Here is a 27,083-nt window from a genome sequence, read left to right as displayed (position 1 = left end):
TCTTGAAACGGTTCAAGATGGATAAGTCCCCAGGACCTGATCAGGTGTACCCCAGAACTCTGTGGGAAGCTAGAGAAGTGATTGTTGGGCCTCTTGCTGAGATATTAGTGTCAGTGATAGTCACAGGTGAGGTGCCAGAAGACTGGAGGTTGGCAAACGTGGTGCCACTGTTTAAGAAGGGTGGTAAGGACAAGCCAGGGAACTATAGACCAGTGAGCCTGACCTCGGTGGTGGGCAAGTTGTTGGAGGGAATCCTGAGGGACAGGATGTACATTTATTTGGAAAGGCAAGGACTGATTAGGGATAGTTAACATGGCTTTGTGCATGGGAAATCATGTCTCACAAACTTGATTGAGTTTTTTGATGAAGTTACAAAGAAGATTGAGGAGGGCAGAGCAGTAGATGTGATCTATATGGACTTCAGTACGGCGTTCGACAAGGTTCCCCATGGGAGACGTATTAGCAAGGTTACATCTCATGGAATACAGGGAGAACTAGCCATTTGGATACAGAACTGGCTCAAAAGGTGAAAGACAGAGGGTGGTGGTGAAGGGTTGTTTTTCACATTGGAGGCCTGTGACCAGCGGAGTGCCACATGGATCAGTGCTGGGGCCTCTACGTTTTGTCATTTACATAAATGATTTGGATGCGAGCATAACAGGTACAGTTAGTAAGTTTGCAGATGACACTAAAATTGGAGGTGTAGTGGATAGTGAAGAGGGTTACCTCAGATTACAACAGGATCTGGAGCAGATGGGCCAATGGGCTAGAAGTGGTAGATGGAGTTTAATTCAGATAAATGTGAGGTGCTGCATTTTTTTTTAGATTACTTACAGTGTGGAAACAGGCCCTTCGGCCCAACAAGTCCACACCGACCCGCCGAAGCGCAACCCACCCATACCCCTACATTTACCCCTTACCTAACAGTACGGGCAATTTAGCATGGCCAATTCACCTGACCTGCACATCTTTGGACTGTGGGAAAACAAATCTTAGCAGGACTTATACACTTAATGGTAAGGTCCTAGGGAGTGTTGCTGAACAAAAAGACCTTGGAGTGCAGGTTCATAGCTCCTTGAAAGTAGAGCCGCAGGTAGGTAGGATAGTGAAGGCAGCATTCGGTATGCTTTGCTTTACTGGTCAGAGTATTGGATACAGGAGTTGGGAAGTCATGTTGCAGCTGTACAGGACATTGGTTAGGTCACTGTTGGAATCTTGCGTGCAATTCTGGTCTCCTTCCTATCGGAAAGATGTTGTGAAACTTGAAAGGGTTCAGAAAAGATTTACAAGGATGTTGCCAGGGTTGGATGATCTGAGCTACAGGGAGAGGCTGAACAGGCTAGCACTGTTTGCCCTGAGCGTCCAAGGCTGAGGGGTGACCTTAAAAAGGTTTACAAAATTATGAGGGGCATGGATAGGATAAATAGACAAAGTCTTTTCCCTGGGTCAGGGAGTCCAGAGGGGAAAGATATAAAAGAGACCTTAGGGGCAACTTTTTCACGCAGAGGGTGGTACATGTATGGAATGAGCTGCCAGAGGAAGCGGTGGAAGCTGGTACAATTGCAACATTTAAGAGGCATTTGGATGGGTATATGAATAGGAAGGGTTTAGAGGGAGATGGGCTGGGTGCTCGCAGGTGGGACTAGATTGGGTTGGGATATCTTGTCGGAATGGACAGGTTGGACCAAAGGGTCTGGTTCTATGCTGTACATCTCTATGACTAAGTGCAACACAGGATTACAAAAAAAGGGAAAGTGTTATTGGAATCAATGGAATTCAATTTTTATCATTTCCTCAGCAATGGTCTTTTTAGATACATGTCAGATTCTGCAGTTTGTTTCTACTTCCCTCAATAATGTGCAATGTTTTTTGCAGAAATCAAATCTGCAATTTAAACTTTTTCGACTTTGGTTTTTAAACCAGCAGCAATTTATTACCAAAGTTTTTAAAAACGTTCGATGTCAGTCTCATTCAACATTTTTCAATCACATTTGTCATTGCAATAGCAGAACACATGGTCATAAAGCCAACAGATTATCGAAAATCTAACATATCGTAGGGGAAACAGAACACCACGATCAATCTAAACAGGTACAGTATGGGAAATGAATTTGGTGCACAATTTTTAAAAAATATACCTGCTGTATCGTTTTGGAATCCTTCTGTGAATTTTCCCTTGGTGGAATTTTCCCAAATAGCTTCCAGCCAGGAGCACTAAAAGCAGAAGGAATAGGTTCCTTAGCCCTCTTGCTAAAGAAATTCCTAAGAAACAAGAGAAATGAAACACTGATCAGAGATTACATTTGCTTTGCAAAATTACCAGTGGTTTCAGATTTTTTCTATATTAACAAAAACAAGACAAAAATCAAACTGTTTCAACACTGTTTAATATCAGAGCTTTTGTATCCTACAAGTCATAAATAATGGAGCTCCATTCATATATGCCCTTGACACCATCGGCATTGCATAAAGACACATGTAATGTCACTTAATGGTTTAAATCATGCAATTAGGTAAACATGAAAACGGTCACACCTTTGACAACTGTAGTAGTGGTCACAGAACAGGAAAAAGCAAACTAATAGTTCAAATCAAAGACAGTGTCACTTGGATATAGATCAATTAACAGAGTTAAGATTCTCATCCAAAGAGCAGTAACTTGGGACAGCCAGTGTCAATGAAGTACAAATTCAATGTATTTGCATGTGAATTTGAAAGTACATTACATATCTGATCAGGATTAAAACTTACAGTTGAAAACGTAGATTAAGAAAAAGTCTACAGAAAAAGAATAAATGTTATCTCAGCAGCCACAGACCTTACATGGGTGGAGACCTACAGAGTTCATGAGAAGTTCCAATATTTTCAATGCAGCTACAATAACAGAGCATATTTTGAGTTCATAATTGTACATGTTTAAAATTACTAGACTTTAACAATATTAATATTGCTGTGATTGTATTCAATTCTAATGTACTCTGCCTTCATTTAAGCATCAGGTCTGCAAACCTTGCACAAGGAGAAACCTTCTTACTTTTAATGCTAATGTTTATCATTTAAAAGTTGTAAGATTTTGTTTTATGCATGGATTTTGTTTTATGCATGGATTTGGCTTAATCATGATGTTGCAAAATGCATTTCTCAACTCTTCATGAAGTAGTCCCATCAATGCTGTCTAGACACAAATATAAACTTCAATTCAACAAGCTGCCATTATATAATCGAGTCATTCTAGGCACATGTCATCACCTTCACAACAGGACAAAGCTGGAATAAAACAAGTATGCCAAGTAACCATGCAACTCTAATTTCTAAGCCTCATCTAATTGGATTATCGGTCATCCCTTCAAGTTGTTATTCAGCTATTGACACTTTACTCATACCAGAGAATTATTTGACATTCCACTCACACCATTTGTATAATCTTTTCATCTCTCTGCCCATAAATTGTGTTGTGTGCTTCTGTCTCACTTTACCTTCAGAACCAACGCTTCAAAAATTTGTGATTTTGAATAAACCTGGTGTCCTGTGATTTCGACTTTGTCCACGGCAGTCCAACATCATGACTCTCAGATGACAGATTGCACACACTGCCAGCTATTGAACAATGACAGCCACACCACCTAAGCACATTGCACAACACTCACTGGCATCCGGCTGAGACACTCCCTCACAATTAGTCAGTATTCACACTAGAAAAAGACAATGTGGTCGAGGAGAATACCGAGATACAGGCTTCCAGACTAGAAGGGATTGAGGTTCACAAGGAGGTGGTGTTAGAAATTCTGGAAGGTGTGAAAATAGATAAGTCCCATGGGCCAGATGGGATTTATCTCTGGGAAGCCAGGGAGGAGACTGCTGAGCCTTTGGCTTTGATTTTACATCATCGTCTACAGGAAAAGCGCCAGAAGAATGGAGGTTGGCAAATGTTGCCCTCTTGTTCAAGGGGAGTAGAGACAACCCTGGTAATTATAGGTACTTGGATTATTGCGCACAGTTCTGGTCACTGCATTAAAGGAAGGATGTAGAAGCTCTGGAAAGGGTGCAGAGGAGATTTACTAGGACATTGCCCTGGTATAGAGGGAAGGTCTTATGTGGAAAAGCCGAGGCACGAGAGGTTGTTTTCATTAGAGAGACGGTAGACCTAATTGAGATAAGATAATCAGATTCTTAGATAGGGCGAACAGAGACAGCCTTTTTCCTTGGATAGTGATAGCTAGCACAAGGGGACATAGAGGTAGTTTCTTCACTGAGTAATAGGGGCATGGAACGTCCTGCCTGCATCAATCATAGACTCACCAACATTAAGGGTATTTAAATGGTCATGGTATAAACATATGGATGAAAATGGAAGTGTAGCCCAGATGGGTTTCAGATTGGCTCCACGGTCAGCGCAACATCGGGGGTTGAAGGGCCTGTACTGTGCTGTGATGTTATATGTTCTATATGTAACTCATTTCCAAAAATAATGACAAAAACTGCAGTTATCAAACCTGGTTGTTTAGTTAATTTAACATTTGAATTCAGACTCTTCCAGTTTTGCAACAATGTTCTCAAAACTAAGAGGTAAAATGTCCCACTGTCAATTTTTATTATTCATTTTTAGTTGTGAACTTGCGTATAGCCCATTTCCCAAATGTCCTTGAGACATTGATGGTGAGCCATATTCTTGAACCAGGGCAGTCCATATAATGTAAATAATCAAACAACTGTTAGGAACAGTTTCAGGATTTTAATCCAGCAACATTTCCCAAACACGGTGAAGAGTAAAACAAGGTGATGCTCAGCACCTTTCTTTACTCCCTTTTTGGTCATTCTATTCTACTATCCCAGGATTGTCTGTTATAGACCAGGTAGCAGTGTGGCCAAATGTCGATCCTCCATCACTGCACTTAGTAGAAACTGACAAATAGTAACATCAATAGCTATGAAGTGTGAACTGCAACCAAACCAAAAAGCAAAAGCTTGTTACAAACTAAATTATATGATAACTAATGGACAGAATCAAATAGTTAGATAGGTTTCGTTTAGCAATAGGAAAACCTTTCTTCAGTTCCATAAAAACATCTCATACTTTTTAATCTCAAATTAGAAAAACCACAAATTACTCTGCAGAACCTCACCCAGTATTTAAACATTCAATTTCAGAACAGAACTTGCACATTCTAATTTCCAATTCCCTTTTCTCACCAAAGTCCATTAATGTGTTGTCTCAATGCTTCGTCAAATTCCACGTTCAAATCCTTTCAAACAAGTTATTACCCTGCCCTAGTTCCAACACTACCTGTATGAAAATACACTCTGCAACTCTGAAGTTCATGCAGCTCTCCACAGGCCCGGAGTTTAATGATTTTAATGTATTAACCACACTCCCTTCCTCCAAGGCCTCAGCATATTTGTACTGGAACCTGGAGCAGAACTTGCCTAGTTCTATTTCTAATTATATTCTCATAATCATAGCAAGATGATCAAAACATTGGCTTCTTCTCCTCACCCTTAACTGCAAACCCTGTTGACATCCTATTTTACTAGTTTATCTATTGCCCCAGGTGACATCATCCTTCTCATGATTGCACCGCTCTTGCCAGGACAACCTGTCCAACATCCAAAACTGTATGAACAGAAATTTCCTCCAATTACTTATGAACAAAATCTTCCACAAACAGCACTCTAACTATATCCATTGATCTCCCTGGCAATAGTTGAAGGGTAAACCTAAACTCTTGTAACCTCGGGAGTCAAAGTTATTTTCTCAGCAAGGCTGGATCCATGCCATCAAATTGATTGCTTATTCATGCTTCTACTTCTAAGATCAGTCTTCCCTTTCTCAGCTCACATCATCAATACCTTTGTTAGCTTCAGACTTGACTTTTCCAGCCAAATTCTCTCCCCCGTAAACTTGATGTCATTCAAAACCTTGCTCATGCCAATTTGATCATCTATCACTTCCATGCTCAATGACTTACATGAGCTCCCAATCAGGCAACTCTTCAATGTAAAAAAATTTGATGCTTATATCAAGCATCTCCACTGCCTCATCCTTACCCAGTAATGTATAATGCCCTCAAGTTCGAGTCTTGGTGCTACATCTACTTATCTAATTCTGATCTTAAGCATGTCCAGTTTTAATTCCATGCCTTCAGTTGTTAAAGCACTAAGCTGTGCAAATCCTTCCCTAAGCTTCTCTGGCTTTCCATTTTTAAAATCTTAAACCTTACTTTTTGACCAGGCTTTTCATCCAATGTACTTGTCGAAATATGGTCTTACATAACATCAATTTGCTTTATAATGCTCATGAAGTACTTTGCAATGAATACAAGTTGCAATCGCTTTGAATTCAATGTGCGCCAGATTTGACTAAAATACTAGCATATTACCTAAATGTGAGGGGTTGCAAAACTTAGAGATGCAGAAAGATGTGGGTGTATTTGTATGCAGGTATAGTAAGTGATCAGGAAAGCTAACTGAATGCTCTACCTTAATGCAGAGGAATTGAATGCAAAAGGAGGGAGATTTTCCATTAATTAAAAAGAGCATTGGTAAGACCATACCTGGAGTCGTGTGCCCAATACTTACTGAATGTGGAATGAGCAAACTGCCTTTTGAGGAAAGGCTAGATAGGCTAGGCCAGTACCCTCTGTGAATCTAAAGCAACATAATTGACACAAAACAGAGGACTTGACCAGATGAAAATTATGGGAGAATCAAGCGTGGGGGGGTGGGTGTGGGTGTGGGGGGAGGAGGGGGAGGAGAGAAGCTGTTACAGTTTAGGATAAGGCGTCATCCATTTAAGACAGAGACAGATACAGATACAGATACACAGATACAGATACAGATACAGATACAATGTAAAAAAAAAATTGAGTCTCTTTGGAATTGCCTTTCTCAAAGGGCAAGGAATTGAATCTTTCAACATTTTTAAGGCAAAGATAGATAGATAATTGATAACCAAGAGGATGAAAGATTTTAGGGGGTATGCAGGAATGAAGAGATAAAGCTAAAAATCACTAAGCCACAATTGTAAAGAAAGGCAGAGTCAGCTCAAAAGGCCAAGTTGCCTACTCTAGTTCACATGTTTGTAGACCAGTTAATTTCCAGCATGAAGTCTTTAGCAGTAAAACTGCAGGCATTTACTGATTGCCAAAACTAATTTTCAACAGGTGTAAACACTTCTATTTTGCAAAGCTGTATTTTCTGACTGCATGGGATTAACAAAAACAATCTGCAGCAATATGGTCCTTTCCTACTCAGGCTTAGAACTAAACACACTATCTTTCTTTCCACAAAGGAGAGTTGTCTGTTACATTTGAAGACATTTTGAAGTCATCAGCTGGAACCCAGACTTTTGTCGAGAACTGAATTTGTAAATTCAGCTTTCAGTACAGTATAATTTGATTTTAATTGCTCCAGCATTCATGTTCATGTTTTCATTTGTCAAGGCACCAAAGCTTCAGGTTACCCTCTCCAAACCTCCCATCTCTTGTCAGATGCTCAAAGTCTCCTTCTTCAAATGTTTTTGTTAATCTGAACTATCTTCATATAGATTGGTGTTAAACTTTACGTAATATACTTGTGAAACACTTTAGGATGTCTTATTACATTAAATAAGTTATGTAAATTAAACTGATTATATGGTGTCAAAGTCATAGGGTTGTACAGCATGGAAACAGACCCTTCGGCCAATTTGCCCATGCCCACCAGATATCCTAAATTAATCTAATCCTATTTTGTCAGCATTTGGCCTACATCTGGCCAAATCCTTCCTATTCATATACCCATCCAGATGCCTTTTAAATGTTGTAAAGGTATAGCCTTCACCACTTCCTCTGGCAGCTTAGTCCATACACACACCACCGTCTGCATGAAAATGTTAACCATTTGGGCCCTTTTATATCTTTTCCCTCATCTTAAAACTTTTGCCCATCTGTTAAGGTCCCTTTGAGGTGACCTTCTTCACTATTCACATTCAAATTATTTACATAAATGATAAAAAGCAGTGGACCCAATACCAATCCTTGCAGCACACTGTTGGTCACAGGCCTAGAGTCCAAAAAACCAATACGTTCCATCTCCTACCTTCAAGCTAATTTTTAATTCAAATGGTTAGTTGTCCCTAGATTCCATGTGATCTACCCTTGCTAACCAGTTCTACATGTAGAACCTAGTTGAATACCTTGACATCCATACAGACAAGATCCACTACTCTCTTCAATCTGATCAATTCTCCAAAAAAAAACCTCAAATCAGGTTAGTGAGACATGAATGCCCACACAAAGCCGTGTTGACTATCCCTAATCATGCCTTGCCTTTCCAAATACATGTAGATCCTGTCCCTCAATTCCCCTCCAACTTACTCACCACTGACATCAGGCTCACAGGTCTATACTTGCCCAGTTTTTCCTTCCACTTTTCTTAAATACTGGCAGGAACATTAGCCACCCTCCAGTCTCCCAGCACCTCACCCATGGCTATCGATGATACAAGTATCTCAGCGAGAGGCCCAGTAATTGCTACCCTAGCTTCCCACAAAGATCTGGGATACACTTGATAAGGTTTTGGGGATTTATCCACCTTTGTGCACCATCACCTCTGTAATATAGACACTTTTCAGATATCACTATTTTTCCAAGCTCTCTAGCTCGACTTCCTTCTCCACAGTAAATACTGATGCTAAATACTCATCTAGCATCTCACCCATCTCCCTTGGTTCCACACTTAAAATGGCCTTATTGACCTTTAAAGGGGCTTATTCCCTCCCTCGTCACTCTTCCGCTCCTAATGCATTTGTATCATCTCCCTGTATTCTCCTTAACCAGATTTGCCAAACCTCTTATGTCTCCTTTTTGCCCTTCTTTGTTAAATCGGAAAGATGAACATTCACATTACATTTAGGTGTAAATAAATAGTACTTGAGGGTCAAAGTGAGAACATAATTGCAACTTACTCCAGATAGCATATTGGCCCAATTTTTCATCTTTAGAATCTTATTTAGATCATCTCAGGCAATTGGGTTCAAGTTCTCTCTGATGGAAATCTCATTCATATAAAATTCAAATGTCAAGATAATTTTATTTTAAAGGGGTAATGTTTTTGAGGGACTAATAATTGTGCTGGATTTGGGCCTAAATAATTGCTGCAATGGAATAAAGTAGAATTCAACACTAAAAAAAGCTCATTCCTGCTAATATATTCATTTCAATATTGCAAACTATACGTGATACGTTCCATCTAACAAAACAAAGCATGTATTAACAAGACTTCACTTGACATCCTTTAGTATCACTCAAAACAACTGGAATCTCAAATATTTGTTGGAATAGTCTTCTTGAATATCAGTGCTGGGACCTTCCTTACTTTAGTCATCGTGTTGGTTTTATTGACAGCTTCAATATCATCACTCCACAAGGAATTAACCCGAGTTCTGATTAGTGCAACTGACTTACCACATTTTGGAAATGTTGCTTTGGTAATGTCAGGATCAAATTCATTTCACGTTTCTATGACTCATTGGCAAAATTGTTTGCGAGGATGTTCGCACTTCTGCCAAGCGATTTTTTTTGCATCTTCCAACATTTATAGTTATTCCACATTTTTCAGATATTGTCTTGGAGGTGTGTGCATGAACTTTTCAAGGGCTGAATAATATTCATAAAATCACCAGGCAGAAATGCCAATTCAGTGTTGGCTGATCTTACATCACAAACTACATTTTGACAAGTTGGGATTCAAACGTGGTCCAGACAAGCAAATCTTTTTCCATGTAGAACTCAGCCTGGTTTCAAACTTTGAGGCATTTCTTGAAACTGCCTTTATTCACCCAACCTTTCTTGTGAATATGGATGGCAACACTTTTCTGAAATTCCTCTTTGGGATAGATGTGCTTAAATACTACAATTAGCTTTAATTTTGTGCATTTGCCAAACTTCACAAAATTATTGCTAAACACAGGTGGAGGAACAGGTAGTGTTGAGGAAACAAAGACTGAAGGAGGACTTAAATAGTACCAGAAAGTAGGCAAGGTAGTGGCACATGAAATTCAATATTGGCAAGTGTGAAGTTATGCATTTTGGTGGGAGGAAGAGAGATGTAGACTATTTTCTAAAGGGGGAAGACAGACTTTGGGAACCTGAACCACAAAAGGATTTAAGAGTTCTTGTTCAGGATTTTCTTACTTACTGTACTAACTACTGGATTGCAATTAATAATCACACTGATTCCTGAAAAACTAATGTTGATTTTTAAACATGTAGGTTCAGTTAGAGAAATTAAGAAGGCAAATGCAATGCATTAATTTCATGAGGGCTAGAATACAAGAGCAGGGATGCATTGTTGTACAAAGCTCTGGTCAGACTGCATATGAAATAGAGAGCAGTTTATTGCCCCAACTTAAAGCAAGGATGTGTTGGTGTTGGAAGGGGTACAGAGATGGTTTGCAAGAATAATTGCGAGATGAAGAGCCTGTCATATGAGGAGCAGTTGAGGACTCGGGGCTGATGGGAATGAAAAAGGATGGTGGGTTATCTCACTGAAACTTAGAATAGCAGGGGGCCAGGATAGAGCAGACATGAAAAAGATTTTTCCACTGGTCAAAGAGACTAGGACCAGAGAGCACAACCTCAAAATGAAGGGTTGATCCTTTACGAATGAGATGTGGAGGAATTCCTTCAGCCAAAAGTGATGAATCTGTAAGTCATTGCCACAGAATGCTATGGAGGCTGAATCATTGACTGTCTTTAAGGTTCTTAATTGGGAAAGGGATCAAGGGTGAGGGGTTAAGGCAAAATGGGGCTGAGAAAGAGCAGTCATGATTGAATGATGGAACAGACCTGATGAGTTGAATGGTCTAATTCTGCTGCTACATCTTATGGTCTTCAGGTTCTAACACAACACCCCATTACAGGAATAGTGTTTTTTCCTCCACTAACCTTGTTAACCATGAAGGTATTGGGATAAATCCTATGATGCACATTAGTCTTGTCATTTGGCTGGGAGATTGTTGTGGAGAATTGACAGTGTGAAAACCTAAACATTCTCATGTCTGCTTGGTGAACTGTAGTAATTACCAGTTCATGATTTATAATCACTGTTTGATCCCTGAAAAACTAAGGCTAATATTTACACAAATATGTAACAGACCTATCAAGAGATCAGTTAAAGTTTTGATGCAAAGCTTTGATCAGCACAAAATGTTAACCTATGTTTCTCTTTTCAGATATTCAAGCCAGCTGCACACTACAAACATTCGCAGTTTCCTTTACTGCTGTGTCATGAAAGAAATAAAATTTAGCAGCACAATAGGCTAAAACTGTCAGAATTAGATGTCAATGTATATTGCTCTGGCAATGGGAAAATTCCTAAACTACATAGAGTCATACAGATGTACAGCATGGAAAGATCCCAACCTAATCTAGTCGCATTTACCAGCACCCGACCCACATCCATCCAAACCCTATATATTCATATACCCACCCAACTTTTAAATGTTGCAATTGTACCAGCCTCCACCACATTTCCTCTGGTAGCTCATTCCATACACGCACCACCCTCTACTTGAAAAAGTTGCCTTTTCGGTCCCTTTTATATCTTTCCCCTCTCACCCCAAAACCTATGACCTGTGGTTCTGGACTCCCTTACCTCAGGTAAGAGACTGTCTATTTATCCTATCCATGCTCCTCATGATTTTATAAACCTCCATAAGGTCACCCCTCAGCTTTCAACGCTCCAAGGAAAACTAGCTCCAGCCTATTCAGCCTCTCCTTATAGCCGAAATCGTCCAACCTTGGCAACATCCGTGTAAATCTTTTCTGAACCCTTTCAAGTTTCACAACATCCTTCCATTATGAGGGAGACCAGAACTGCACACAATATTCAAAGAGGCCTAACCAACATCCTGTACATTCACAAAATGACCTAACTCCTGTACTCAATACTCTGACCAATAAAGGAAAGCATACCAAACGCCTTCTTCACTATCCTATCCACTGCAAGTCTACTCTCAAGGAGCTATGAACTTGCACTCCAAGGTCTCTTGGTTCAGGAACACTCCCTCAGACCTTACCATTAAGTGTACAGGTACTGCATGGATTTACTTACCCAAAATGGAGCACCTTGCATTTATCTAAAGTAAACTCTATTTGCCACTCCTCAGCCATTGGCCCATCTGATCAAGATCCTGTTGTAATCTAAGGTAACCTTCTTCACTGTCCACTACACCCCCAATTTTGATGTCAACTGCAAACTTACTAACTATATTTACTCTGTTCATATCCAAATCATTTATATAAATGATTAGTAGTGGACCCAGTACCGATCCTTGTGGCACTCCACTGGTCACAGGCGCCCACTCGGAAAAACAACTCTTCACCACCATCCTCTGTCTTCTACGTTTGAGCCAGTTCTCAACATCTCAACAGGAGATCTGTAATTTTGTAAATGAACTAATAAAACAATATACAAGACTTGAAGTTGAAGGACAAAAGTGTTTCCTTCCTAACCATTAGGCAGTCTCAAAAAAAATTAAATTTGGACAAAGTTTTCCCTGTGATAGGGCCAGTCAAGTGTGCTCTTCATTTTCAACATTAGAAAAAAGAAATGCAATAGACATGCCAATTTCTTTTGCCTGATGAATAATTTCACCCAAAAGAAATGCATAGATCACTTAAGCCACAGTGCTTAATTATTTCCATGAATTAAATATCAAATCATTTATTGTTCCCACATTGATTTCCTGCATTGCTGCTTGGAAACAAAGCGTCTAATGTTTTTCATTCAGTGCTAGTGTCTCAGGATAAGTTACAGTTTAAGTTATAAGAATTCCAACCTTAAGGAGATATATTGTACATTGCACACTTAATTAAATCATTACTCATTGATACATTCTGCCCATACATTCTTTTATTGGTTTCTCTCTGATACTTTCCACCACACATTTCCTTCATTTTAACTTCTCATGCCTTCTAATCCGTGAGCCATACTTTTTTGCATGGTGTCTCCATTTTTTGTTCATTCATGAGTTGAAGGTTGTTAACAAGGTCAACATTTATTGCTTATCCCTAATCACCCTCCAGAAGTCTGAACTGTTGTAGCCCATGTGGTCCAGGATTTTGAACCAGCAAAACCTGAGAGGTTTGGCATCATTAGGAAGTCAAAGACTTGAGTGGGGAGTTAGGGCTGGAATTTGGCAAGCTGAGTGGGGTCTCCTTGTAGTTTCTCTCTTGATGAACTCCATGGTCTGTGACAATGGTTAAAAAAGAGTTTACAATATCTACTTTGTTTTACTTTGGTTAAAAAGTTGAGTAATATTGAATACAAGAACACCAGAATATTTGACACAAAACTGAATTATATTACCATATTCAAGCCACTTCCTCTTCACCCTAATTGATTAATTTGATTCCTGTAATGTTACACGATCAGTTTAACAGCAGGAGTTTATTGTTTGTAAGGCTAGAGGTTACATGCTGCATTTCTTAGAGATTCTGCTCTTCATATGCAAATGTAATAAACATTTTAAATATTTAAGCTCACAATACATATTGCTGCCACCAGCACAAACTTTAATAGACAATGCTCACATTTGAGTTATCGGTTTGAAATAGAACTGTCAACACACACTTAGCTCAATACAGAGACTCTGACATTATACTACTGCCAATTAATGTTTCATGACAAAATTTGTTATCAACTGGAACAGAAGACTAAGTGAAAGAAAAACAAATTATTCAACTAAATCTGCTTGACATCCCCAGTAATCAGTTACATAATGGCAATGTGATTTTAGAGATAATTGCTACTTTGACTGGAAAGAACTGATAGTATTATGGTGATGGTAGGAGGGGCCAGGAAAATTTAAAGGCACTGCTATCATTTCACTTAAAAATTTACAAATGCACATTTGGAATAGAAAAGTCATATGGCGATATAAATTTAATACAATTATGCATTTGGTTGTAATGCTAGGAACACAAAATTGCAAATGAATTGCAGGCTCTCTAATGCTTTAACAGCCACGAACAACTGCATCATTCCACTGGCACTCACTTCCTCAGTGTAGTCCTACCAGGTCCCCTCATGTCCCACAGGATAGCTTACTGTCCCCATCTTGACATTTGCTGTTCCTCACTACTCCAGCAAATCTTATTTCAAAATTTCCAGCACCTGGAGTATTTCATTTTGGGCAATGTTAATAACGATCTCTAAAATTACTTGCTGCTAGTAATGTACCACCAGTAGTCCAAAGACCACAGCAACAGCCAGTGCATAAGTCCTTTAAAAGGTCACAGGCTTTGTAAAGTACTGCAAGAATTTAAAGTCATGTGTCCTTTTGTTATGACATCAGACAGACATTAATGCAATACCATTTTACTTGATGAAAAATGATCATATTCTTCAGGAATATTGTCACAAAGCTAGTCCTTTTCTTCTAAAAGCTGCTCCTTGGCTCAAAGATACTCTTGTCCTTGACTTTTCTCAGAGGGGTAATAAACGAGGCCAGGGCTCTGATTACTCTGGTTTGGTACAGAGATTAAAGGGTATTGAGAAGGCTTTTTGTTTATGTGTAAACAGATGAGACTTCAGGCTAAAGTGTCATGTTCTAGAAGTGACCTGTATAAAGAATGGGGAATTGTCAGTTCTCTGGCTGAGCTGAGCAGTTTAGTTCAGTCCAGAACTGGTTGGAAGTTCAACAGTGAGTTATGTGCAAACACTCTCTTTTCTCCCTTCTAAGCATCTGATCCTTTTCTGTACGGTGTTTAAAAGGGGCTTGTTTATTGGGACTACTTATTGTGTATACTCAGACCAGCATAATTAAGTCTAGTTTGGATAAACTGAGATTTTAGGGGTTTTTTTTGTTTAACTGTGTAATTTTGCAAATAAATTTGTCTGTTTTAAAACCTGGTAGTCAACCTCGCTAACTTAACCCAGGTAATTTTCACTGTATCTTTATTGAAACAAATTGCAAAGTTATGGTCTGGGCTGCCTGCTTAAGACGTTTTGAGTGGTCTGTCCTAATCCATGTTATCTTTTAGTCTTAAAGAAACTGAATACTCCTATCACTGAACAGCTACAAACATGGCTACAGGAATACCATTTTAGTCAGACCAGTTGCCAAGTGGTCACAAAATATGGAATGGTTGTTCTTAAGTTTCTGTTGTGCAGCAGTCTTAATCTTTTTTGATGGAAACTTTTGCACAATCTAAATTTGGTCATTTGCATTGCAACAAATCATACTGGTTATCTGCATAAAAACAATTTATAAACTAATTCAAACAAAGTTAAGAATATCTAAACATGTACATTAAACTCTGTACAAGTTTTCCTGCAGAGTGGAATCAGCAAAATAATTAAACAAACCAAAAGAGCCAAAATATTAACCAATACTAAATAAATGCTTCAGAATACTTTCCAAACAACTTTTATCTAAAAAGTTGGTGTTAGAATGCTACTATTGCAGATAAATCACTGACAAGGAAAAGTGTAAAATAGTCTTTACATATATAAAATGTTGTTGTGGTTCTGCTCGCCGAGCTGGAAGTTTTTGCTGCAAACGTTTCGTTCCCTGGCTAGGGAACATCATCAGTGCGGTGGGAGCCTCGTGTGAAGCGCTGCTTTGATGTTTCTTCCGGTATTTATATTGGTTTGTTCTCGCCGCTTCCGGGTGTCAGTTTCAGCTGCAGTGATTTGTATCTGGGGTCCAGGTCGATGTGTCTGTTGATGGATGTTCTTGCCGTTTCCGGGTGTCAGTTTCAGCTGTAGTGGTTTGTATATGGTGTCCAGGTCAATGTGTCTATTGATGGAGTTTGGGGATGAATGCCATGCTTCTAGGAATTCTCTGGCTGTTCTGTCTGGCTTGTCCTATGATAGTGGTGTTTTCCCAGTCAAATTCATGTTGCTGGTTGTCTGAGTGTATGGCTACTAGAGATAGCTGGTCGTGTCGTTTTGTGGCTAGCTGATGTGTCGTTTTGTGGTATCATTCGACGTGACGGCACTGTTCACTTCAATTGACAAAACCCTAGCCAGAGAAACAATAGCCAACCTACTGGACATACATAACAGAACACAGGAGGCCGAACCTATCAACAAGGACGACATACTTAAACTACTGGACCTGTGCCTCACCACACACTTTACATTCAACAATCAGATATACGAACAAATCAACGGAACACCCATGGGATCACCAATCTCGGGGCTCATAGCAGAGGCAGTTATGCAAAGATTAGAACATACAGCCATACCACAAATCCAACCCAAACTCTGGATCAGATATGTTGATGACACCTTTGTAATCATCAAAAACACATATAGAAAAAACACACAATCATCAACGCCACACTCACAGGAATCCGATTCACACGAGAAGAAGAAAAGGATAGCCAACTCCCATTCCTAGACGTGTTAGTAGAGAGAACACCCAACGGAGAATTCACCACAAGGATACACAGGAAACCAACACACACAGACCAAGTCTTAAACTATGAAAGTAACCACCCCAACACACACAAACGAAGCTGCATCAGGACACTATTCAAAAAGGGCCACAACACACTGCAGTACACCAGAACTGCGAAAAGAGGAAGAGGAACATCTATACAAGGTATTCGCCAAAAACGGATACCCACGCAACTTTATCACCAGATGCCTAAGAGATAGACCACGGAACGAGGACATGCCACAACCAAAAGGACTAGCCACTCTACCATACGTCAGGAGTGTCTCAGAACTGACAGCCAGACTACTGCGACCCTTAGGACTCATAACAGCACACAAGCCAACATCCACGCTCAGACAACAACTCACTAGAACAAAGGACCCAATACCCAGCATGAGCCAAACTAACGTAGTTTACAAAATACCATGCAAGGACTGCACAAAACACTATATAGGACAAACAGGAAGACAGCTAACAATCCGCATCCACGAACATCAGCTAGCCACAAAACGACACGACCAGCTATCTCTAGTAGCCATACACTCAGACAACCAGCAACATGAATTTGACTGGGAAAACACCACTATCATAGGACAAGCCAGACAGAGAACAGCCAGAGAATTCCTAGAAGCATGGCATTCATCCCCAAACTCCATCAATAGACACATTGACCTGGACACCATATACAAACCACTACAGCTGAAACTGACACCCGGAAACGGCAAGAACATCCATCAACAGACACATCGACCTGGACCCCAGATACAAATCACTGCAGCTGAAACTGACACCCGGAAGCGGCAAGAACAAACCAATATAAATACCGGAAGAAACATCAAAGCAGCGCTTCACACGAGGCTCCCACCGCACTGATGATGTTCCCTAGCCAGGGAACGAAACGTTTGCAGCAAAAACTTCCAGCTCGGCGAGCAGAACCACAACAACGGATACCCGAGCTACAAATCTTCAATCAGATTTTATATATAAAATGTTTTATTACAAGTTTTTAGAAAAAAGGCAATAGTTGGTAAAATTAGGTGCTAAAACTATTTTTCCAAAGAGAAAAATCAATAACTACCTAATATGCCTGGTCTTGGGAAGTTCCTGCATATGCCATGAATTGCCGAGAATAACTCCCTACAGTTAAAAACATATTTAAAATATATGGTGAAACAGTCAGGTGATTAACTAGAAAACTAAGATAAGCTTTCACTTGGCGCAGAAGGTTGACTGTAGGAAGACATTAGAAGTTCTCCCATTTAAGTCAATAACAATCCATTAATGACCAAAATTATAGCACATTCAGCCATGCTGCATAAATCAATCTGTATAACTTGAGTAAAGTGAAAAGTAAAACCACTTAATTTGTACTTGACATCACATTAACCAATATTTTCACTGACCACATTTTAAAGGCACAAAGTCACAGCTACCGATATCAAATAAGGGAGAACTATGAGACTGCAATGTTGCACGACAAGTTATTAGACCACACGAATTAATACTGGTACAGAAGAAACTTTGAATGCACTTAAGGGAAGTGATGGATTTAAGAGATCCATGGAAAATGCATAATTGTGACAAAGCTTTTTTCACAATTCACTTTGAAATAATTGGCTGTCCAGCCTTGGTTGACAAAGTCTAACAACTGTCCTTCATAGAATCACAATCTGATCATTCCTCTTGTGCTGACCTTCCTCCTCACTAGACTCCACAATTACACATACAATCCTCCACCACCTCCATGCTGCCACTGAACATTTTTCCTCTTCCTCCAAACCTTCCATACAAGTTTCGAACTGTTCTTTCAATAGAAGTGGTTAGGCACAGCTGTCTCACAGCACTAAGGACCCAGGTTCGATTCTAGCCTTGGGTGACTGTATGTGGAGTTTGCGCATTCTTCCCATGCCTGTGTGTGTTTCCACCCACAATCCAAAGATGTGCAGCTTATGTGCATTGGCTGTGCTAAATTGCCCATAGTGTCCAAGGATGTGCAGGTTAGTTAGATTAGCCATGGGAAATGCAGTGTTACAAAGGGTAGGTGGGGTTTTGGGTCTGGGTGGGATGCTCTTCAGAGGTTTGGTGTGGAGCTAATTGGATTGATTGGCCTGTTTTCACACTGCAGAGATTCTATGATAACCCTATTTCACTTCTAAATCACACCCAAAACCTCTCTTCTTTTCACTACATCTTTTCACTACTGCAAGAGCTGCCATTTACCTCTTTTCTTCCCATCATCCAAAATTCCAAATGCTCTTTTCCAGATAAAGCAATGATTTACTTGGTCATTCAATTTAGTATATAGTATTTGCTTCCTAAAGACAAGATCTGCTCTACTTGTAGGAGACCAAATGCAGACTGGGTGATTACACTGCAGAACGTCTCAAGCCAGCATGCATGACCTCAAGCTATCCGATGTGACTTTAATTTAGTGTCCCTCTCCTGCCCTTCGTACTCTGCCTGCTACACGATTCCACAAGAAACACAATGTAAAGAAAATCAAAGGATGCAGCATGCCTATCAAAGTACAACTGTATGCTGGAATTCACCCTTTCATAAAATGGGAATTAGAAAATAAGTTTCTAAGTTCCTGAAATTTAGTATTTATACAAAACATTGATATTGTTTTGATAACTAGACTCTCCACCCCAGAGTCTCCCTGCCTCATTCCTTAAGGGCTTTTGCCTGCAACGTCTATTTGCCTGCTCCTCAGATGCTCCCTGACCTGCTGTGCTTTTCCAGCACCACTAATCCAATTAATTGATTAATTAACGGAGCCCAATTTCAGTTGCCCCTAGGGAACCTATTTGCATGTTAGTCCAAACATACAAATATGCAACTGTAAAGCAGTGGGGCAGATGGTAATACAGAGAAGCCCCCACTTTTCTGTAGAATCTTTCAGAATCAATATAAATAATTCTAATATTGTAATTATTAAATTTTCTAGTTTACTTGCCAGCAGAAGAACTCCATAGAGTCAAACTGGATATAGTAAATTGCGTGCAGATTCTAGTGTTAAAGCTTTCAATTAGTTGTTGCCTGAAGACAGATATAGTTAAATGATAAATCATTTCTTGCAATTGTTTGTTCGTGGACTAGTAAATAATATCACTTTTATACTTTAGGATATGGATTGGGGGGTGGGGGGGGGCTATGACCGTTGTCTCTCACAAACTGGAAGTTTTACAGGACATATTTAAAGCACAACTTCAATGATCTCTCCAAAACAAGCTTTGCAGCAACTAGACAGGCAAATGATGGTCATGTTGTAAAGTCATAATACATTGGTACTCATAGATGGTTCAAGCTAACAGCTTCCAAAATAGTCCGAAGGCATTTGTTATTGATTCATCAAGTGAATTGGCTGACCAAAAAAAACTTGATTAATATCAAGCAGCTCAAGAAAAATATTGCCGATTCCAAATTAAGGGAGCTTCTGTTTATTGGTGGTCTTTCTGCTGAAAATCTACTGGCTATCCTCGATCAAGTTATTGATGTTTTGTAAGGCAGTGGGAGGGGGTGCGGGGGGGGGGGGGGGGGGGGGGGGGGGGTGGAGTACTATGCACATGGTCAGGGATAGAGGGAGGTGGGGGGCCGAATACGTGTTTATGACTTCACTTTGGACAATTTACTTTACCAGAAAACAAGAAACATCTTACTTATGGATTCAAAGTTAAATATTTTAAATACAATGCATACAATCTTCGGTATTTATGCATCCTATCTTTCTAAAGAAAACCTAATTAAAAAGTTTCAACACGTACAGAATACTGATATGCAACTATCTCAGTTGTTTGACAGAATGAAAACAGAGCCCTGGAAATCAAAATGTTTCTCAGAAAACCTTTGAAAAATGAGAGGTAATGATAACTGCAACCTTATACCAGTCCTTACCAGTTCTAACAAAAATGCAAGCCTGACTCAAGTCGAAAAGTAACAATCTTGTAAAGCCAAAGTTCAAGAAGAATTAACAATCTCAAGTCCTCAATACCTACATAGTGCAAGAACAGTGGGGTGGCTGGATGGAGGCAGGGTTATCCCATGAAGGGGAAAATCTGAGAAAAACTACATTGTTCATTAATCAATAAATTTGCTCTGAATATTAGGGATGTTTGAATGCTCTACTCTTGACAGCTTTTTAAAATCAAATTACAAATCTGTACAAAAGATCACATTATTATACAAGTGCATCAAATGAATTGAAAGGCTTTCGATGGGAGAACAAGTTCAAATATAATCGGTTCTAATATAATGCCATTGTTAGCACGTTAAGAAAATCACACAATAGCCATGGCATCTAGGCTAATGGGGCCAGACTCTCATTATAGCCACCACAGGTAAGGAGAGTCAGTGTGCTACAAATAAACGGTTTTAACTCTTTAAAGCCAATTTGCATTGAAGGAAAGTTATAGCAGAACTGGTTACCTTTCAAGTTAATTTGTTTTACTCAAAACTTATGTTCACTTTCCTGAAATTTGTTTTCTTGAAGCTCTTCAGCTGCAAAAAATATGGTTTAACATTTTAGAGAAGATCTGTAGCTCAGGACATTGTTTCATTCACTGACTTGGTGATTTTTTCAGATGTTTTGTCACCATGCTAGGTAACATCAGTAAGCTTCCGGCGAAGCACTGGTGTTCTGTCCTTCTTGCTACTTGCGTGTGTTGGTTTGTTGTGGTGATGTGGTATCAATTTCAGTTCTGTTTCTGAGGGGTTGGTATATGGGGTCCAAATCTGTATGTTCGTTAATGGAGCTCCAGTCTGAATTTCAGGCACATGTTTGTATTTATGCTGGGACAGCCCAAACATTGTCCTAGTTGAACTAGTATTACTCAGTCTGTATGTATAGATACCAGTGATAGTTGGTCATGTTTTTTTTGGTGGCTAGTTAGTGCTCTCATATTTTAGTATAGTTTCCTGCCAGTTTGTCCAGCATAACGTTTGTTGCAGTCCTCGCAGGGTATTTTGCATATTAGGTTCATTCTACTGATTCTTTAAATTCATTAGTAGTTGTTTTAGTGTGGTAGAAGATTTGTGGGCTACCATGATGCCTAGGGGCTGGAGTAGTCTGGCAGTCATCTCTGAAATGTCTTTGATGTACTGTAAGGTGACTAGAGTCTCTAGGTATGTTGTCTTCCTGTTTTGGCCTTTTGTGCAAGAATCAGGGGACAGCGCTTATCGGGAAACCATTGCTCTCTTTGGCTTCTTGTAGTTCGGGGTACTAGAGCATGTTGCTGTTTGTTTAAATAGCGTCTTGATGCAGCTCCATTTGTAGATGTTGGGCATCTGGTCAGCGTGTGTGACTTTTCTGTAAATGCTGGTCTGCAGCTCTATCATGTCGCCCCAAAAAGGGAGTCGATTATTGTTCTCTTTTGATGAATATTATACTGGTGAGGGTGTTGTTTGTGTGTTTCTTCCAGTTTGTCATGTTTCATGACGACAAAGGTATCACCTACCTCATGGACCCAAGGCTTAGGCTGGATCGTGGGAAAGGCTGCTCATTCCAGCCTCTACATAACTGCATCTACTACAAGTCCTGATAATTGTGATCCCATAGGTGCCCTGCTGATTTGTTTGTATATCTTGTTGTTGAAGGTAAAGTAGATTGTTAGGCACAGGTCCAGTAGTTTGAGGATGCTGTCCTTGTTGATTGAGTTGGTACTGTGGGTATTTGTATCCCTGGTTTGTCTAGCAGTGAGGCTAGTGTTTTTGACTAGGGTGACATCTATTATTATGTTAGGGTCGTCAAGTCGATGGAAACTATGACTTTATCATCTATGATGGTATCTTTGATATGGAATTTCTGGGAGGAGTGGATTGAGTCTTCTACCGGGTGTTTTAGTTTTCATTGCAGGCCCTTTGCTAGCCTGTATGTCGGTGTGCCGGAAAATTAGACTACGGGTGTGAGGGGGACCCCTTGTTTGTGTATCTTTGGTAATCCATAGAAACTGGTTGTGTTGGACCCTTCTGGTTTCATTCTTTGAAGGTCAGCATTGTTAATTTCACCTGTCCTGTACTTTCTTCAGGGTTGCTAAAATGCTGTCTTCCAGCTGTTGAGTCAGGTCCATTGCCATCTGTTGGTAGGTGTCAGTATCTGTTAGTAGCTTGTTTGCTTTTTCAATATATCCTGTTCAGGATGACAGTCATGTGCCCTAGAGTTAAGATTACAATATTTGTCTTTTCTGAATTATTCCAAGGCTTTCCTTTCAAGTGTGATGAGGGTGTTCACTTCTTTCTTTATGTTTAGTATAGTCTGTCCAATGGCCTGCTGGGTTTCTTATGTAAATCTGTCGTCTTAAGGTGGATTCCAATGCTGCTCTGAAATCCTTTTTGTCTGTGTCACGGTGGTTGTAGTTTACCCCTTGTTTTAAGATGGCTTTTTCAGCATCTGAGTAGTCAGTCAGAAAGAGACCTAGAGTAGGAATCCGATTTGCCCATGTCATTACTGAGAGCGCGCTTAGTTTTTCTTGTAGGGCCAGTCTTTCCTTTGTCCTGGTCTGCTGTTATTTAAATGCTGATGGCTCGTTCTAGCATAGTTGTACATTCATGGTCGCATTGATATACAGAGTTTTGTTGGCACAAAATTTTTCGTTTTCGTATTTGTGGAGTTGGTTGTGGGCATCATTTATCATTTCTCACAGCATTCTGTGACTGTTCAGTTCTGCTAATATCCTGATTTGTGGGGTGTTGAGAGATGGTTCGTATTTGACAAATCATGGTAATACCCGTTTCCTGAGGTATTTATATAGGAAGTACAGTTGCCAGTGGTTGGCACTCAAACAGATGACATTGGTTTCCAATCTTTGGGCTAATTTGAACATATCATGGCACTGTGGCTCAGTGGTTAACACTGGTGCTCCATAGCTCCAGGGATCCTGGTTCAATTCCAGCCTCGGGCAACTGTCTGTGTGGAGTTTGCCCATACGCCCCATGTCTGCATGTTTCCTCCAGATGCTCTGGTTTCCTCCCACAATCTAAAGATGTGCTGGTTAGGTGAATTGGCCATGCTAAATTGTCCATAGTATGCATGGATGTGTAGGTTAGGTGCACTAGTCAGGGGTAAATATAGGGTAGGGGAATGGGTCTGGGTGGGTTACTCTTTCGAGGGTCAGCATGGACTTGTTGGGCCGAAGGACCTGTTTCCACAAAGTAGAGATTCTAATTCTGTGCCCGTAGGTGCTTGAGATTTTAAAGATTTGTGGATCAGTTTATTATTTTGCTTGCTGAGCTGGTGGGTTTGTTTTCAGAAGTTCTGTCACCATGCTAGATAACAGAAAATTTACAGCCCAGAATCAGGCCCTTCAGCCCTCCAAGCTTGAGCAGATCCAAATCCGCTGTCTAAGCCGGTCGCTCAATTTTGATGCCTCTGTCTCCCTCTGCTCCCCATCTAGTCATGAATCTGTCCAGATGCACATTAAATGAATCTACTGTGCCTGCCTCTATTACCTCTGCTGGCAACATGCTCCAGGTACTCACCACCCACTGAGTAAAGTACTTGCCGTGTGTATCCCCCTTAAACTTTCCACCTCTCACCTTGAAAGCGTGACCGTTCGTTATTGAATCCTTCAACCTGAGAAAAAGCTTATCTCTATCTACCCTGTCTATACTCTTCATGATTTTGTAGGCCTCAAATCAGGTTTCCCCCCCCCCATCTCCTTTTTACTCATGAAAACAATCCTAACCTACTCAACCGCTCTTTATACCAGGCAATATCCTCGAGAACCTTCTCTGCACTCTCTCCACATCCTTTTGGTAATGTGGCAACCAGAACTGTACACAGTATTCTAAATGCAACCAAACCAACGTCTTGTAAAATTTTAACACGACCTGCCAGCTCTTATACTCAATACCCTGTCCAATGAAGGCAAGCATATCATATGCCCTCTTGACCATTCGATCCATCTGTGCAGCAGCCTTCAGCGTACGATGGAATTGAGCTCCCAGATCACTCTGCTCATCAATTTTTCCCAAGGCTCTTCCGTTTACTGTATAATTCGCTCTAGAATTAGACTAATGCATCACCTCACATTTGCCTGGATTGAACTCCATCTGCCACCCAACTCTCCAGTCTATTTATATTTTCCTGTATTCTTTGACAGTCCTCTATGCTTTCTGCTACTGAACCAATTTTCATGGCATCTGCAAACTCGATCATACCAACAGTGCCCTCTTCCAGATCATTTATGTATATCACAAACGACAGTGGCCCCAGCACTGATCCCTGTGACACACCACTGGTCACCTTTCTCCATTCCAAGAAACTCCCTTCAACTACTGTCTCCTGTTGCTCAACCAGTTCTTTATTCACTTAACTAGAACATCCTGCACACCATGTGACTTCACTTTCTCCATTAGTTTACCATGGGGAACCTTATCAAACACCATACTAAAATCCATGTATATGACATCTACAGCCCTTCCTTCATCTATCAACTTGATCACTTCCACAAAGAATTCTATTAAGTTGGTACGACAAGATCTCCACCGCACAAAACCATGTTGCCTATCACTGATAAGCCCATTCTTTTCCAAATAGAAATAGATTTTATCCTTCACAACCTTCTCCAGCTTCTTTCCCACCACCGACATCAGGCTCATTGATCTGTAGTTACCCGGAATATCCCTATTAACCTTCTTGTACGGGGGACAAGATGAGCAACGCTCCAGTCCTCCAGCACCTCACCTGCGTTTAAGGATGTTACAAAGATATCTGTCAGGGCCCCAGCTATTTCCTCTCTCGCCTCCCTCAGCAATGCGGGATAGATGCCATCCGGTTCTGGGAATTTGTCCACTTTAATAACCTCTAGCCTACCCAACACATCTCTACTTATGTCGATGTGATCCAGAGTAAACACACTTCTATCTCCAATCTCAACATTCATCACGTTCCTCTCCTCAGTGAAAACTGATGCAAAGTAATCATTCAGAATCTCACCCATTTTCTCAGGTTCAACACACAGCCTTCCTTCCTTATCCTTTAGTGGACCAATCCTTTCTCTAGCTACCTGCTTGCTTATAAGAATAAAAGGCTTTGGGATTCTCCTTAAGTGTGCTTACTAAACCCATTTCATGACCCCTTTTAGCCTGCTCAATTCCTCATTTAAGATTGGTCCTACTATACTGATCTCCCTCCAGGGTCCATTCTGTTCTTAGCTGCCTGGACCTTATATACACTTCCCTTTTCCTCTTGGCTAGTTGTATGATTTCTCCTGTCATCCACGGTTCGTGAATCTTGCCTATCCTGCACTATCTTTGAAAGCCTCCCATATATCAAATGTGGACTTCCTTTCAAATAGCTGCTCCCAACCCACATTTCCCAGCTCCTGCCGAATTCTGATATAATTGGCCTTGGCCCAGTTTAGTCCTCTTCCCTTAGGACCACTCTCATCTTTGTCTACGAGTATTCTAAAACTTACAGAATTGTGGTCACTGTTCCCAAAGAAATCCCCCGCAACTTCTACCACCTGGCCTGGCTCAATCCCCAACACCAGGTCCAATATGGCCCCTTCCCTCATAGGACTATGGACGTACTGCTCTAGAAAATTCTCCTGGACGTTTTTTTTTTAAACAAATTCTGCCCCATTGGACAGTGTATCCCAATCAACGTTGGGAAATTTAAAATCTCCCATCACCACCCTGTTGCCTCTACATCTTTCCATAGCCTGTTCACATTCACTGTTGGGAGGCCTGTAGCACAGCCCCAACAATGTTACGGCACCCTTATTTCTCAGCTCCACCCATAATGCCTCACTACTCAAGCCCTCCATCGTGTCCTCCTTTAGCACAGCCATGATATTATCCCTGACTAGCAATGTAATTCCTCCGCCCCCCCCCCCCCCCCCCCCAGCCTTTTACTTCTCTCCCTGTCCTGTCTGAAGCTTTTATATCCTGGAACATTTAGTTATTAATCATGCCCTTCCTTCAACCAAGTCTGATTGCAATAACGTCATACTCCCAGGCACCAATTCAAGCCCTAAGTTCACCTGCTTTACCCACTATACTTCTTGCATTAAAGTATATGCACTTCAGGCTGCCAGTTCTTTTGCATTCATCTGCTCTCTGCCTACACTTCCTCTTGGTAATGCTAACTTCATGATCCTAACGGTCTCCAGTTTCCAACTCACTGTCTACCTTTCTTCGCTTCTGGTTCCCAGCCCTCTACCACATTTGTTTAAAAACTCCCGAACAACAGTAACTAAAACTCCCCCAAGGACCATTAGTTCCAGTCTGGTTCAGATGTAGACTGTCCAATTTGTAGTAGCCTCACCTTCCCCAGTATCAGTCCTTATGTCCAACAAATCTGAACCCCTCCCTCCTACACCATCCCTCAAGCCACATGTTCACCCTGCCTATTCTTTCATTTCTACACTGCCTAGCATGTGGGGCTGGTAGTAATCCAGAGATCACTACCTTTGAGGCCCTCCTCTTTAATTTCTCTCCAGCTCCCTGAATTCTGATTTCAGGACCTCATCTAATTTTTTACTTATATTGTTGGTGCCTATATGCACCAAGACAGTTAGCTGTTCACCCTCCCCTTTCAGAATGCTCTGCAACCAATCTGTGACATCCCTGACCAGAGCACCTGGGAGGCAACAGACCATCCAAGAGTCCCGTTTTCAGCCACAGAACCGCCTATCTACTCCCTTTACAATAGAAT

The 27,083-nt window shown here is 40.5% G+C and overlaps 1 protein-coding gene across 2 annotated transcripts in view; it reads right to left on the bottom strand.

The window, feature by feature from the left end:
• tbc1d12b (TBC1 domain family, member 12b) overlaps window positions 1–27,083 on the bottom strand; it is a 99,968-nt gene that overhangs the window by 46,046 nt on the left and 26,839 nt on the right. For both annotated transcript variants that reach the window (XM_060841906.1, XM_060841905.1), the window contains exon 2: window positions 2,139–2,262. In XM_060841906.1, the coding sequence (XP_060697889.1) occupies window positions 2,139–2,262 (124 nt within the window). The remainder of the gene's footprint in view (window positions 1–2,138; window positions 2,263–27,083) is intronic.

The sequence above is a fragment of the Hemiscyllium ocellatum genome, chromosome 22 (assembly GCF_020745735.1).
Source record: "Hemiscyllium ocellatum isolate sHemOce1 chromosome 22, sHemOce1.pat.X.cur, whole genome shotgun sequence".
In the NCBI taxonomy this organism is placed as follows: domain Eukaryota; kingdom Metazoa; phylum Chordata; class Chondrichthyes; order Orectolobiformes; family Hemiscylliidae; genus Hemiscyllium; species Hemiscyllium ocellatum.
Note: the sequence above shows the minus strand (reverse complement) of the source record. Positions and strands in the feature narration are given on the sequence as shown.